The 16,950-nt window shown below is 40.6% G+C and overlaps 1 protein-coding gene across 2 annotated transcripts in view; it reads right to left on the bottom strand.

The window, feature by feature from the left end:
• dsg2l (desmoglein 2 like) overlaps nt 1-13,079 on the bottom strand; it is a 61,514-nt gene extending 48,435 nt beyond the window's left edge. For both annotated transcript variants that reach the window (XM_073871721.1, XM_073871722.1), the window contains exons 1-3: nt 12,932-13,079; nt 12,243-12,365; nt 11,649-11,804 (exon numbers count right to left, since the gene is read on the bottom strand). In XM_073871721.1, the coding sequence (XP_073727822.1) occupies nt 11,649-11,804; nt 12,243-12,365; nt 12,932-12,979 (327 nt within the window). In that variant the 5' untranslated portion in view covers nt 12,980-13,079. The remainder of the gene's footprint in view (nt 1-11,648; nt 11,805-12,242; nt 12,366-12,931) is intronic.
• Nucleotides 13,080-16,950: the final 3,871 nt, after the last annotated feature.

The following is a 16,950-nucleotide window of genomic DNA, read 5'->3' as shown; positions in this document are numbered from 1 at the left end:
GCCAGCACAGGTCACATATAATGTTTTGAATGATATATGCTAAAGTGGGTAATGCTAACAAAAGGAGAAAGTGTCTGTGTTGAAAACTATTATTTCTATATTATAAAAAAAAGAAAACTATTATTTCAACTTTCTAGCATGTACTTTTAGTTAATTGGCTTAGGTTGTTTTTCTGTGTGGCTCTACATTTATTTTTATGCTGTTTGTTTTTTGCCAAGGGTTCATTATGTTTGCAAAATGTGCTACACTTGTGACTTTAAAACATCCACCTGTGAAATGTTGCAAGTAGGGGAGAGCGGGCAGGGCACATCATAATGCATTTTGGTTTTGACTTAATCATTCCAAAAATATTTAAGTTAGATTAATAATTTTTTTGACACAATCAACACACAAACATTTCTGCTGAACACTTAAAGTTTGTTTGTGGGACCTACTGTTATTGGCAGGAGTGCAAACGTGACAACTTACCCCATAGATGGGGTTCATTGAGGGTTTGTTGTAACACCTGCTAGAAAATTTAGTTTAAACACAAATAATTCAATAAAATTGTGTCTATATACTAAAGGTGGATATTATTTATGGATATTATCTGCCTATAATGGATAGATATCCACACATTCATCCATCCATCATTCTTCATGTAACCATCCGTGTATTATGAAGCAATGCATAAAAATTTTTTTTGAAAGGGCTGCACAATTAAGACAAAAAAACATTATTGTCAATCATTGTTGTAAATTACTGATATTGCATTTACAGTTATTGTTTGCATAAATTGTTTGTATTTAAATATACAAAATGGTGCTATGTTTTAAGTCGGGCCTTTTGCACATTTTCTATCCCTGTGTCCGAAATCACCCACTTCCATGTGAAAATCAGTAAGTGAAGCAAGTAGTATGTCAGAATGTCAAAAAAAAAAACGTGAGGAAAAAAGTACTGTCACAGGTCGAAACCAGGTAAGCAACACGATGAGGCAAGAGGCGGATCCACGTGCAGTTTATTCCAATAAACATAAAAGTAAACAAGGCAAAAACATAAACCAGGGAACACTAGGGACATGCGACAACTAACAATGAACGACAACCAAGGAATGAACAGGCAGGGTATAAATGCATGACCAAGACCAATGACAGAGCAGAAACAATGAGTAACTAGGACAACAAACAAGGGGACGAGCATGATAACAATGAATGTCCATGGTAACAAACAAGGGAGCGGAGACACTAATCAACACAGGGAGAAGGGCATACATGAACACAAGTCAAACACAGGTTGCACAGAGACATATGACTAAACTAAAACACAAATGAACACAGGGAAACCACGTTACATAGCCCCCCCTCAAAGGGGCGGCTTCCAGACGCACACCAGAAAAACCCCAAAGTACAACAGTCCAGGTGGGTGGTGGCATGGAGGTGGACCCGGGGGAGGGATGGTGGGCCAGGACCGTAAAAGTCCAGAGGCAAGGGCCAATGCAGAGCCGCGGGCGGAGGCAGGGACCAAGGCGGAGCCGGCAGAGCAGGAACCCAGGGAGGAGCCGACAGAGCAGGAACCCAGGACGGAGCCAGAGGCCAGAGAGGGACTGGATACCAAGGTGGTGCTGGTGGTATCAGGAACCTGGGTAGAGGGAAACAACAGAAATAGGCCCTCTGGGCCAGGTTAGACAGGGCAGAGAGTTCAAATTTAGCCATCTCGGACCAGGCAATGAGAGCAGGGAGCTTGGGGACAGCCATCTTGGGACAAGCAGAGAGTTCAATACTGGCCATAGTTTTGGTGACAATAAGTCTCTGGAGCTTCGCGGTGACCACACTAGCTGACCAATGAGGCACAGGGGACTCACTCGGCTCAGATGACTCACTCGGCTCAGATGACTCACTCGGCACAGATGACTCACTCGGCTCAGAGGACTCACTCGGCTAAGAGGACTCAGAAGACTCACTTGGCTCAGAGGACTCAGAAGACTCACTCGGCTCAGAGGACTCAGAAGACTCACTCGGCTCAGAGGACTCAGAAGACTCAGAAGACTCACTCGAGTCAGAGGACTCAGAAGACTCACTCGGCTCAGAGGACTCAGAAGCCTCACTCGGCTCAGAAGACTCACTTGGCTCAGAAGACTCACTCGGCTCAGAGGACTCAGAAGACTCACTCGGCTCAGAGGACTCAGACGCACACCAGAAAAACCCCAAAGTTTCGGCTCAGATGACTCAGGGGACTCAGAAGACTCACTCGGCTCAGATGACTCAGAGGACTCAGGGGACTCAGATGACTCAGGGGACTCAGATGACTCAGGGGACTCAGATGACTCAGGGGACTCAGATGACTCAGGGGACTCAGAGGACTCAGATGACTCAGGGGACTCACTCGGCTCAGATGACTCAGGGGACTCAGATGACTCAGTGGACTCAGAAGACTCACTTGGCTCAGAGGACTCAGAAGACTCACTCGGCTCAGAGGACTCAGAAGACTCACTCGGCTCAGAGGACTCAGAAGACTCACTCGGCTCAGAGGACTCAGAAGACTCACTCGGCTCAGAGGACTCACTCGGCTCAGAGGACTCAGGGGACTCAGAAGACTCACTCGGCTCAGATGACTCAGAAGACTCAGAAGACTCACTCGGCTCAGAGGACTCGGAAGACTCACTCGGCTCAGAAGACTCACTCGGCTCAGAGGACTCAGAAGACTCACTCGGCTCAGAGGAGTCAGAAGACTCACTCGGCTCAGAGGAGTCAGAAGACTAACTCGGCTCAGAGGAGTCAAAAGACTTACTCGGCTCAGAGGAGTCAGACGACTCACTCGGCTCAGAGGACTCAGGGGACTCACTCGGCTCAGAGGACTCAGGGGACTCACTCGGCTCAGAGGACTCAGGGGACTCACTCGGCTCAGATGACTCAGTGGACTCAGATGACTCAGTGGTCTCAGATGACTCAGGGGACTCAGATGACTCAGGGGACTCAGATGACTCAGGGGACTCAGATGACTCAGGGGACTCAGATGACTCAGGAGACTCAGATGACTCAGGGGACTCAGATGACTCACTCCTCCACTGTGATTGAACGGCCGAGTGACATTGACGAGCTGAGGCCATGTTTACATTAGAGCATTTGCGTTTTAAAACGGCATTTTAAAATGAAAACGATCCTCGTTTATGCTGCCATTTTGAAAAGAATCTTCATCCACACTATACACCACCATAAACACATGAAACATGACCAATCACGTAGCTGGGCATGCGCATAAAAGTGTAAAATAACTTATTACTCTAATAATAGCTTACCTTTGCGCATTTATGCAGCCTAGGGGTGTGCGATATTGACAAAAATTCATACCTGGGTCCTTTGCTGGCAACTACAACAGACACTTTTTTTGAACCTATAAAAATGTGTTTGGAAAGTCTTATACTGTTCTAGCTCCCCCCTACAACATATTAATATGATTAATAGGTTAATTTAGATTTTATAACTAAACAGAAAGGTCTTTATGATTTAAAAAGAAAGCATTCAATTGAACAGTACTAAATGAACTTGAAGCAAAAATAAATTTCACAAATGCAAACTTCAATCAAACATAATAAGAGGTGAAATATTGCTTTAGCCTACAGAAATGCTTATTGCATTAATTTTTAAAAGTGTGCGAGGTCCGTGCAAGTCCTCCGCTAGCAGCGCAACACAGAAATAGCTAAAAGCACAAGCGGCTAAACGAGCATTAAATATTAATGACGTTGAGTTTATTGTTTCTATTATTTATATTCACAAAACTTATCAATAACACATCGATTAAATTATATGAAATGAAATTCATTTTAAAGTAGCAAACAAAACTTAAATTAAACTCGAAAATAATGTCTGACCCATTACAATTCTCCCTTCATATTATGCTTTACAAGGGCATATGGCGTTTAAAATTACAGTCTATCTTTCGTAATAAGCTAACTAAATTTAAACAAAAAATAAACAACATTACAACAATATTCAAAACCAACAATACTCAAACATAAATATCAAACAGACATTATCTATAAGGATACATAAAACAATCTGATATAGCGTTTATAATAGCTGATTGGTAGATGTTTACTATTTTTGGCAAAACCTCCGTTGCAAACCTCCATTTACCTGAATAAAATAATTTTTACTTTAAAAATGATGCACTGTCACGTTAACATCAGCTGTTCGTTTACATAAGACTCCGTCTACGTTCATTTACACTCAACGCAACGTCTGAGTTCTCAAACTAAAACAGGGTCTACAGCGTTTGCGAACGAATCCGTTTATGAGGGTCGAAAACGGTGGTGTAGTGTAGATGAAAGGCGTAAACGTAGCAAAATTAACGCGTTTTAAAGGATAAACGCATTAATGTAAACATAGCCTGAGTGTTTCACCCAAAGTTGAACATTTTTCAACTCTCAGCCTCAGCGTGGACAAACCCGCCAGCTGCTGGTGTTTTTGAAAAGCGTGCTATCTAAAGCTGTCCCAATTCTTTGGTTTCTATAAATGAAGCCTCAAAATGCGTGCGTCTTTCTCCTTGAGCTGCTAAGGATAGAACAAATGGATCCTTCACAGCCTCAGCTATCCCAAAATTCATTGCGCACCTGTAATGGCTGAACATAAAAATATAATTGTCCAGCAGCCATATCACCCTGTAGCACAAAGACTGGTGGCCCACTGAAGCTAAGTAGGGTTGAGCCTGGTCAGTACTTGGATGGGAGACCTCCTGGAAAAACCAGGTTGCTGCTGGTAGAGGTGTTAGTGAGACCAGCAGGGGGTGCTCACCCTGTGGTCTGTGTGGGCCCTAACACCCCAGTATGGCCCTGTCCCAAATGGCACACTTCATGTGAACTTTCGGTCTCGTGGACTTAAATTGCGCGTGCTCGCTTAGTCTACGAGTCTGTAGGGTGTCCCATCTGTCATTTTTACGCCTTAAGGTGTGCTCATCAGCGCCCCCTTTGCCCCCTTGATGCGGTCTCCGGCGAAGCCCGCACTGCAGCAGGCTTCGTGCACTTTACCAACCCAGAAGTCCTTGCGAATAAGCAATCAGACCAATCCCACAACGGAAGGGAGGAGTTCACACTGATGGGCAACTTCCCTTTCAATTCCGGCATGACGCTCGAGTCTGTCCCAAAACACGACTCCGGTGCACCCACGTGGAATCACATGAAGGGTCCCTGAAGTCTGCACTCTATGATGTCATCAAAGTGTTGACTCTGAGGAGGACCACAAGTCCGGAGTGTGCCATTTGGGACAGGGCCAATAATGATGGGGCCAAAGTTAGGTGCACCCAATTTTTTGACCGCATCCCATGTAACACAGCAGTTTTACATGCGCTCATGGTGGTTAAATGTACAGAATATAAAACTAACTTTTATTTTTTATGTACATGCTGTGTTTTTTTCCCTTATATTTATAGCCTATTGCTTTTCTATGTTTGTTCTAAAATCTCTTTTTCTAAAAATACTTTTATTACATAGCTTTGTTCACATCTTGCATTGTAGTTTTAATGTTGTGTGCAAGTTTGTGCTCACGTTTAGCGTTACAGTTCCCTGTTGTAGAGTCATTCACAGTCCTGTTTGATAACCTGCATCCGCAGTGATTAACAGAACAGCTGACCCATTATCTGATATCAGCATCAATTTATTCCATACCTGGCCCATTTGACATAAAGACCGCGACCTGGCTGAAACTTAAGATTGACAGCTGAGCGGTCAACAGTGTTTGAGCATTCATAAGCGCTGCGCTTATATTAAAATTTAGAATGACCTGATAACATGGAATTATTGTCCAATGTATTACTTCTATGCATACTTGCCATTGGTGCTAACACAGAATAAGTATATAATATATAAACCAACATGTAAGTGAAAACATGACTCCCCAGTCATATGAGGCGCATAGCTAATAGTACAGGAAACAGAGACACATTGAACAGAGTTACACTGAACGGGTAATTCCAAGAAGGCTTCCATGTCGTTTTGCCAAACTAATAAACTATAATAGCAGAGAGGGACAAAAAGCACTAGCCTACTGCAACGCTTTTTCATTCATGCATGTGAACAAGCTGAAACGGATAAGAGATCAGTGATTACATAATGGCTACCGTAGTTGCAACAATGCATTTGGAAAAGCGAGGCGCTAGAGAGCACTATTCATTTGAATGGAAAATACAATTTCCCACTAGATGGGTGTAAATCCTACTTATTCTCCCTTTAATTTCTGGTTAATGAGTACAGAGCACCATTCATTTAACTGTTTTGGCGATAGAGAATTCAGTGATAATGAGATATTAGAAGGTATAGTGGTAATAGACCCTTTTACAGCCCAACAGATCAAACAGATCAAATAGCCTGCGCACGCATTTAGGCAGCAGAAGTGGTGTTATTCCCCATGTTAGCAACTCAGAAAGTTTATTAAAATGGTTTCCCAGCATCAAAATGTCTGGTTGTTGTGTTTGGTTGCACTAATATAATATACTAATATACGTATATATGTATCTGGCAACTTTATATTGGCCATCTGCTGATGTCTTCTTTCCACTCCACTATAGTATACGGATCTGGTAGTTGTGTTGAAAATGTTGATAAGTCAACTTTTTACAATAACTTCTCTGTCTTTGTTGCTTCACTGCCGATTCTTGCCATACTTCCGTGGCCTAAATGTGCGCGCTTTCTCATTTTGGCTCGGTCTCTCGCACGCACTTTTGGTCTCTCTTGCGGCATTCGCTTCACATTTAGGGCTGTGTTGAAAAAAATCGATTCATGTTAATTTCTAAAGATCGATCCGTAACTCAGAAGATCGATTTAATAATTAAAAACTTAAACTTGCCGCGTCATTGAATTCACGCATGCGCGAGGTGGAAGGACATTAAAACAACAAACAAAGCGGTCAGTAACCTTAAGCAAGTGGTTGTTTTGAAAACCCCAGAAACGCTCAAAGTTACGATCTACATGTAAAATAATCCACTCATAACAAATGAACGAGTTATTTGTGTTGTTTTTATAATAAGCGAAAGACAATAAGCGAAAGACAAAGACAAAACTTGCGTTTATATCAGTGACACGTGCGCTGCTGGAGTGATGTAGTTTGACGCCTAATTCGCTTATTAACATTTGCGTCTCTTTCTCGTCTTTCGGATCAAAGATGTTTGTACTATGTCTAATAGAAAGTAAAGAGCGTCAAGACCTTAAAACAGACTTCATCACATCATAGCACCTGTCTTAATATCTATATCTAAAGCTCCGTTTCTCATATACAGGTATTTATCCTGTCTGTATGTTTGTGCATATATTTTTACCTGTTCATTTTACATATTGCCTATTTTTTATGTAATGTATGCATAAATACAAAATACAATGCCTACTATAGCTTCAATAGTCTATTAAATTAATAACTCAAGATTCTGTCCATCAAGACTTAATAATCTGTTGTTATCCTCTGGGCATTTTCACTTTAACATTATTAACTTTAAATTGTCCATATTTTAAAACTGTGGTGAGCAGTTAAAAGCTATAGTGAGTGGCAAATAACTGCACATTTTTATAATCCAAAAACAATATAAACTGAAAAACATGTATACCATGAAATATACCGTTACGGTGAAATAAAATGACTCATGGAATAGATTTTTGGTCATTCCGCCCACCCCTATCTGGCACCATTTCGGGCTTTTTTCAAAAACAGTTATCTAAATCTCGAATGATAATCGATTCAAGATCTTGAGAATCGGAATCGAATTGATTCTTGAAATTTGAATCGAAACCCAGCCCTATTCACATTTGTCCACAACCGTGGCTCATATTTGTGAGGAAGCAGGAGGGAAGGGTTCTCTTTCACTATCTCTGATTGGTTTAGACCACGATATGTGTGTGTTTAATGTGTGTCTGTTGTTGAACCACAAGGAGACTTTGAGAGTCGTGAAGACTTCTTTCCCTTGAACGGCTGGTCGCAACCTCAGATTTTTTTAAGACAACATAATTTAACAGAAACTAGCTGACATTTAAAGGCGGAGTCCACGATGTTTGAAAGCCAATGTTGATATTTGAAATCACCTAAACAAACACGCCCCTACCACAATAGAATCTGGACCTTCTGTTGATAGACCCGCCCCACACCTACGCAATCCGGCAAGGATGTCGGTTAGTAGACACGCTCCTTACTGCTGATTGGCTATAAGTGTGTTTTGGTAGTCGGCCCGTCTCCTTTTCCAAAGCGTTTTTCAAACATCGTGGACTCCGCCTTTAACACTCGTGTGGTGTTCATATTTCTGTTACTTAGACAATGTTTGTGGGTCTAGTGGACCCTCTGTATTATTCGTATCTTAAACCAATGCAGTCATACAAATTTATGTAATATTGTTTACAGATGATTACTTTAGCCTTATTGCAAGTAATATAGACAGAATGTATGGTTAATATTTGTCATTTATCACTGGTAGAGGACTTTTTATAGATTAAAGTGCTATTCGTTTTTGTGATAATATGAAATAAGAGAAGAAAATTCTATTCTCCCCCAGATGTTTATCTAAAATAAGTATTTTCATCACTTTTTCTTCTCAAATAAGTTTTTCATCACTTTTGATGTTTAATTCTTTGAACTTAGTTTAAAATTCTACACATTTGTGTCCGTTTACACAGCACAAGCCCCATCTGAAAAGATGCGTTATCATAAGACATCATCCACTCTGAACACATAACCTGTTCATGCCAGCCTACACAACACATAAGAAGCAGATTTTTACTGTGTAGTTGTGTTGCATATGCATTTCTTGCATTTTATAGACGTATACTGTGTCTTCCTGTCCATCTTATGTCCACACACACTGCAGTACAATGTATTGCTATTGGCTACAACCTAAAATGATGAAAATGCTTGGATATGAAATTTTACTTTCTCTATTTCTCACTCTCTCACACAGACTCATACACACACAGACACACACACACACACCATAGGTTTTGTGGTAAACTCATGGTTTTACAAATGGTAATCAATACACCAATTTACCATGATTACTACACTTTTACTATAATACAACCATGGTTATTTTTTGTAAGGGATATAATGGTACAATGTAGAATGGTTCCTGTTGGACAAAAGGTAAAGTGTTTGGGACAGTGGGGGCAGACAAGTGTTCATGCTTGATGTATAACATGTTGTATCCTTGCGCTGTTACAGCAAGTGCAGAAGGACAAAACTCTGACATGCATCCATCACATATGTACATAAATATATACAAACACACTCATGCACTCACAGGAGTCCCATATAAGAGAAAAACAAAGTGAAGTTACATAGCACATTCAATATTCACTCTCTTACTACCCCCGGGTCCAATGGACCCGAACACTACATACGTAATATAAATGTGTAGGGGGGTGTACAGTGTACAGTCATTTTAAAGTAAATTATTTTTATGTTCTTTATAGAAAATGAGCCAAGGCCAATGAATCTGAGGTTGAAACAACAATTAATTACATAATTTTTCTTTTGGTAAACATTAAAAACGGGTCCCACAGACCCGAACACCACACAAGGGTTAATATGATCAATAGGGCTTATTCGCAAACACCGGAAGTCGCTAGCCGCGGCCATCTTGTTGACATGACATCTGCCCTACCCCTAGCCGCACGTAGATTTGAGTCGAGGGGAGCAGTAGCCTAATGGCTCAATCTCGTCTGTATTAAGAGAAGACGAGCTTGATTATTGTGGAACAATATCAAATAGACCCAATAGCCTTAAGTAAAGATCCGTCCTTATTGCCAGCCGTAACTTATACGGATATTTATAACTATATCGTTCATACAGTATCCGCATTCATCATACAAGCACTGAAGCGCCGTTCACATTATAACGATAACTATAACGATAACTATATCATCGTCCACATAACCAAACAATACGTTTATGCTAATTCGCTCATGGCACTCGCGCAAATCACTTGCCTTTAATATTGCTTGTAATAAAAACTTTTGCAGATGTCCTCAACACCCTGCGTTTCACTTAACTCTAAACAGTGAATCTAGTTTGTGTAATCTACCTTTTGGCATGACAGTTAGTTAATGTAATAGATTAAAAAGCATTACGTAGTCAATTTTCACAGCAACTGGAGGTAATCTAATGTTATAGACCTCAGCAATGAGCTTCACTGTCATTTTAAGTGCTTGTGCACTTGAAGTTCAAATAGATTTTAATGCTATATATGGTTTATCCTTCATCAGGTGGGAAAATCGCTCAAGTGATCCCAATGATGTCGTTCATTGTATCTGTATCGTTATAGTTTTGGTGTGAGCTCCGCTATTCTGTTTAATATAAAACAATTTTCAAAACTATGTGAATGGCCCTTAATTCCCTACCTAGTATCAATGCCAGACCTATTATTATGTTCATATAGTTATTAATACTAATTTAATAACGGTCTCAATTTATGGCAGCTTATTTGAAAGAGCAGTTTCAGTCACTGCTTACAGCTAACCATATGTGATCAAATTATGGGGACAGACTTTGCTGTGAGCATATATCCCTAGCGTTACCTGGGGTAAAATGATGGGGACAGACTTTGCTGTTAGGAGTCTCTCCTTCGCTGGTTCAACTCCTCTGTCTCCTTCCTTTCATGTTTTCTGACAGTCGGTATCGCATAAAAACTAATTCCGGGGTTCTTTTTGCTGTTGTTAGAACATCCGTGTATTACACCACACACCATCGCGCAGTTTTAAAAAAATTACACCGATAAAACCATGCATAATACCCACGCTGCCTCGCTTGTCAATTGACAGACTGACAGTTTTATGTCAACAATATGGCCGCCGCGAACATTGATGACGTAGATCGAATAAGCCCTATATCATTATTTGTACCGGTAGCTGGGAAATCACTGAATTACAGGAATGATCAAAATACACGAAAGATGCCAACAGAGAATTACAAGAACAACATCACAGCAGAGTTTTAAAGGGGCCATGGCACAAATCTTTTTTAAGATGTCAAATAAACCTTTGATGTCCCCAGAACACATATGTGAAGTTTTAGCTCAAAATACCATATAAATCATTTATTATAGCATGTTAAAATTGCCACTTTGTAGGTGTGTGCAAAAATTTGCCGTTTTGGGTGTGTCCTTTAAAATGCAAATGAGCTGATGAAATTCAAACACTGATCACAATGATGGTGGTTTGTTGAAATTAAAACTCAATTGTGCTTTTCTCTGCACTAAAAGGCAGTGCTGTGGTTGGATAGTGCAGATTAAGGGGCGGTATTATTATAATAAGAGCTCCTTATGACATCATAAGGAGAGCCAAATTCCAACGACCTATTTTTTCACATGCTTGCAGAGAATGGTTTACCAAAACTAAGTTACTGGGTTGATCTTTTTCACATTTTCTAGGTTGACAGAAGCACTGGGGACCCAATCATAGCACTTAAACATGGAAAAAGTCAGATTTTCATGCCATGACCCCTTTAATGTGCAAAACATCAATCACAGCGACATGATACACCCTTCACAACAGAGAGGGTTAAAACCAGGAGAGCAAATATTACATCTACATGATGATATGATACGATAGGTGGACCTCAAGAGAATATTATCAAATAAAAAAGCTGTGCATATGCAAGAAATATTTATGATATTAGGATGTAACAGATGGAAGAAATCATGCTCACGTGATAAAAGGCCCTTTCCTCTCGGTCTAACACTCCATGAATCTTGACCAAACCGTTCTGACTTCCAACAGTGAATAAGTTGAATGGGGGCTGATCAGCACCTGGTCCCGTCAGAGAATACCTTATACTCGTCCTGGTCTCTTCATCTGATCGGATCTGAAAACAATATTTTTTAAAGGATCACCTCAATCCACAAAAAGATCCGCCTTAAAAAGTTTTTATTCTCCTCTCACAGTTATTAAAGTTATTAAAAAAATGAAGGGAATTTACTTTTATTTCAATTAGATTTAAAGAAAAAGCAATGTGTGATTTACAGAAACTTAAGCTTTTAAGTAACAGAGGCACAAATATAATGAAATTGAGTTTAATGTAACATGTTTATATGACTGTATGTAGTTTCACAACTGTCTTTCTCACAGTACAACTGTCGTATAATGTTGTGATGTTATACTGGATGAGTTTACTCATATTAAACCCTGCTTCTTTCATCATAACATACTTTAGATTTAACCCATTTAAGACAAAGTGCAGTCCTATTGTTCACATCCTGCAAAATAACTCCAGAGATAACAGCAGAAGTGATGAAGATCTTACTTTGGCAATGTAATCCAAATGCATATAATTCACGTTTTCCGTCAGTTTTCGGGGTGGAATGATCCATTCTCGCTTCTGTCGGATTTTCTGCTGTATTCCTGCTGACGGTACAGCTCCCGTTATCTATAAAAACACAAACACAACTCATCTGTAACAATACAGCTCATACAGTAAGTTAACACTGCAGAAGTCAAATCTGCAGAATATTTTAATTATACAAATTATAATGAGGAATTATAAAAATTGCAAGTTTTTCTTTTTTTTGTATACTGCTGTAAAAACCTATTTCATAAGAAAAAACTAAATACAACGTTGTTTTTTATGTTTATTATTGTTAAGACTGTGAAGAAAGGCATTGTTCAACTTCTGACCCCAGCTGAGCAACACTTTATTGTTCATGCGCTGAAGAATTTCAAGTGAAGTTCACGAGCCCCTCCCTGACGACTATCACACATATGTGTGTAAATGACCAGCAATAGCCTATTGTCAGGAAACTTTACTTTACAGTCGTTCTCCTCATATACAGAAGAATATAAAGCTCAAAACGCTGTACATGTTAATGAAGAGTGTAACATTTATTCCTGGACTAAACGGAGCTTTACGAAGAAAAACAAACAAACAAACAAACACAAACAAACGCTGCTGTTATTCGTTTGAAGTGTAGTGTTGTGTAAAAGTGTTTGACTCACCGCTAACAGCAGTAATATGAGCGGTGTATAGACGCAGAACTTCGACATTATGCGCTCCTGCCGCTCCGTTACTCGCGGATCTTTGACTCGGACTGCACTGAGATCAGCACTGAAGGGAGTCCGCGGAGGCGGTGGGCGGAGTTCGGGATGCGCGCTACTACCCACCGTCCCACCCTACGCGCGTACATGAGAACCTCAGCCCTTAAACGAGAGCATTCATTTACAGGTTTACATAAATACGTGCTATGTTTTAAAACATGTTGTGTAAAACACTTAACAAGAGTTCATCAACACTAACAAAACAGGTCGTCTAAAAACCTTCCTCAGTGTTGCAGGACGCCTAATAAACACCCTTAAGATTAGATTGAACTTTATTGTCATTGCAAACAAGAAAACAAGGCAACGAAATGCAGTTCGCATCTAACCATGAGTGCAGAATTAAGCAGCAGTACAGTCTCGTGTGAATGATGAAGTCATTAAAGTCTATGAGCAGATTGACACCCTCAGCACATCCACATTATCTATAGTGGATTTGGGGGATGATATGTTTTGTAGTGAATGTAATGGTAACTACATGAAATTCAGATGACAAATTAGTGCTTAGTGAAGATAAGGGAGTATATTTACAGCAAACCCATTCCACCCCCTGTGAGAGATAGCAGAGGAGGGAGTAGCCTACAGTATTTCTGCATGAATTCAGTTCTCAGTAAATATGTTGAGGCTGAATAAGAAGCGAAGGCTGTGATTAACTTTATTGACCAGCAGTACCACAGTCCTACCGTGAGTGATGTGATGGGTCACCTGTTAGTGTGAGTGCACAATCTTCTGCATCTGATGTGAGAATAATGCCTGTGCTGGAAAGGACACTAACTGAGATCAAAACCAACATTACCACTTGAATTTTTTATTTATTTTATTGGTTTATTTGATAGGGACCATGCATATCCATGAACATTGTTGTATAAAATACACCATGTAAATATGCCAAAATAACTACTTTTTATCTGTTGTCCCTAGGCATGTAACATAAGACTAACATAAAAAATGATTAACAATCATACAGCATTCATTCACCATAAATGAAATTGAAAAGATACACATAATAGTTTCATATACATTGACAAAACAAACAACAAAATGGGAAAGACATTGTTCATCCACCTCTATACTGCATTCAATTTTACAATGAAAGTGTATGATTGATACAATGACAATTAAAAGTGATTTCATGTCTGATTTTCTTAGTTTTAAAGGTCTTGAATGAAGGACATTCTCTTATTGGAAGGGGGAAGCTATTCCAATATTTAGACCTTTTATTGACAATACATTTTGTCCTAAAGTGTCTAGTATGTCTAGTAAATAATCTAATATGGCAGCGCATCGATCAAATCAGTTCTTCATACCTGTAAACACTCCCAGTAGCGCCTCACTGCAGAACACGACATCCAGGGGGCGGGGCTGGATCCAGGTCCAGAGATCTCATCCCACTGCATTTTGATTTGCTGGGTTCTGTCCCATATTTACCCATTATGGGTCAAAAATAACACAGCCATTTTTAGAGTGCACTTGTTGTTGCGTTACCATTTCCGCATTGAGTCGTAACTAAATTAAGTTAATCTTTTGATGGAAAAACAAACTTTACTTATGACTACAATAAAAGTAGTGCCTTTAAGGTGAAATGTAAGATTTTTTGCTATAATGTTTTGGAGTAAAACATTTCGGGTACCACCAATAATCTTACCACGCGCAATTTAATACATATGACTGTATACCATAGAAATATGCATTATGTAAGCAATAAGGTACGAGAGGCTGTGCTGTATCGTGAATAAGTAACGGCTGAAGGGCGTTGTTAGGCACGAAGCGAAGCGGAGTACTTATTACTTATTCACGATACAGCACTTGCCTCGAGTACCTTATTGCTTTTATAAAACGTTACTACACAATATTAAAGTAAAAAAAAATATTAGTGCAACTTTCACGAAGCTAAATCAACCAAAGCACTCCCTCCGCCAGAAAAAACAGTCCCCGACTGCGAAAAACAACATGAAAGCTCAAATAAAAACATCAAACTGTTCTCAGACTTTGTCTCATTATATGTTTATGTGTTGCTAAGGGTGTTGCTAAGGGCGCAGTGATATTAAATAGAACCGTTGGGTGAAGCGGCCACAGCAGTGTTTTATCGTGAATAAAGCACACCTATTGACCAATCAGAATCAAGGATTGGAACTAACCGTTTTATAATAACATATTAGGCATGTTATTTAAAAATTAATAAATTGATTGCTTATCTAGTATGGACTTTGAACTTGTTTTAACGCGTCTTTGCTTACAGCCACTAGGTTTCCCTCGCAGAAGGTTTACTTTTCTTACAAATGTGCTACTAAAAGATATCTAATTGTGTTTTTATATTTACTCGTAGGAATAGCTGAGTAAAAAGTGCGATAATATACAGCCAACCGGGTCGCAAATAAATCCCTTCAGTAATATCACCCTGTCGGGAACGCGTCCCTTACCTCCCCTGACACCTAACTGTGATCATTACTTACCAAATTATGAATCTTTCTCAACTATATCATTAATCAAACGTACACTTAAATTGATAAGAGCACTAATTGCAGGCTGCAACAACACAAATATACTGGTTCATTTGGCGGAGCAAAGTATATAAAGTGGGAGGAGTTGGATCTTGTCACGGTTAATCCGTGTCATGTCTTGTCTTTGTTCCGATTGTTATCACCTGGACATTCATTGATTAATTACCTGCCTCATCACACCTGTTTGTCATTTAGTCTGTGTGTGTATATATACCTCTGTCTTCTGTTTGCTCACTGCTGGATCATTGTCATTGATACCCTGTCTGTTCCTGTGTTAATGTTCCTGTGTTCCTGCCTTCACCATGTCTGCCCTTGTGTTTTTATTATTAAATGTTATTTATTTTGAACCTTGCATTTGCGTCCTGTCCTTACAACCCTTCCGTGTCGTGACAGAATGATCCAGCCAAACTGGACGCAGCAGGTTCACGGAGGGCGGCTCCCCCAGGAGTTTCGTCGAGGGGGAGTAGTGACATCGGGGTTCATTCCCCATCAGCCCCGATGTCTCTTGGGGACCACCGTCAGCGATCGCTCGCTCCTGCGGGAGGAGGATCGGCCCAGGCGGTCCCCCAACGGTTGAGTCGTCGTCGACGGTCCCTCGGAGGACCACCATCCTGCTCGCAGGGGGATCCGGAACGGACCACGCCCGATCATTTCCCCGGGGTGGCTACCGAGGGTCTCCGTTTCCGCGAGGGGATGGGAGATGATTTCCGGGGGCATCTGATCGTCGACGATTCCCAGGAGGGGGGTAATTCGTCTGCCTCGGTTCTCGGAGCGATCGCTCCGGTTCTCCTGGCGCAGTCCGGCCAACCGTCCTGTTGGTCTCATCCCGGCGGCTGCCGGCTTCGCCAGGGTCCCCAAGCCCTCCACCCCTCCCTTGGACTCTCGCTACCAGACTTTGTTTTTGTTGTTTTATGTGAGTGTCTGGTAGCCACTCGTAGAGGGGAGGGTAATGTCACGGTTAATCCGTGTCATGTCTTGTCTTTGTTCCGATTGTTATCACCTGGACATTCATTGATTAATTACCTGCCTCATCACACCTGTTTGTCATTTAGTCTGTGTGTGTATATATACCTCTGTCTTCTGTTTGCTCACTGCTGGATCATTGTCATTGATACCCTGTCTGTTCCTGTGTTAATGTTCCTGTGTTCCTGCCTTCACCATGTCTGCCCTCGTGTTTTTATTATTAAATGTTATTTATTTTGAACCTTGCATTTGCTACCTGTCCTTACAACCCTTCCGTGTCGTGACAGATCTAGATCAAACCTCGCCCCATGGATGTCGTGTTCTGCAGTGAGGAGGACCATCTCATTTTTCCCGGGAGTCTCCTGTATTTCACACCTATCTCCCACCTTCCTCCCGTTTTGTTATTTAGGGAAGCTTTAGTCATTTGTATGGCCCTACCGCGTTATATAAATCACATCA

This window comes from Misgurnus anguillicaudatus, chromosome 2, assembly GCF_027580225.2.
Source record: "Misgurnus anguillicaudatus chromosome 2, ASM2758022v2, whole genome shotgun sequence".
Taxonomy (NCBI): domain Eukaryota; kingdom Metazoa; phylum Chordata; class Actinopteri; order Cypriniformes; family Cobitidae; genus Misgurnus; species Misgurnus anguillicaudatus.
The sequence above is the reverse complement of the archived record's forward strand: the minus strand, read 5'-3'. Positions and strand labels throughout refer to the sequence as shown.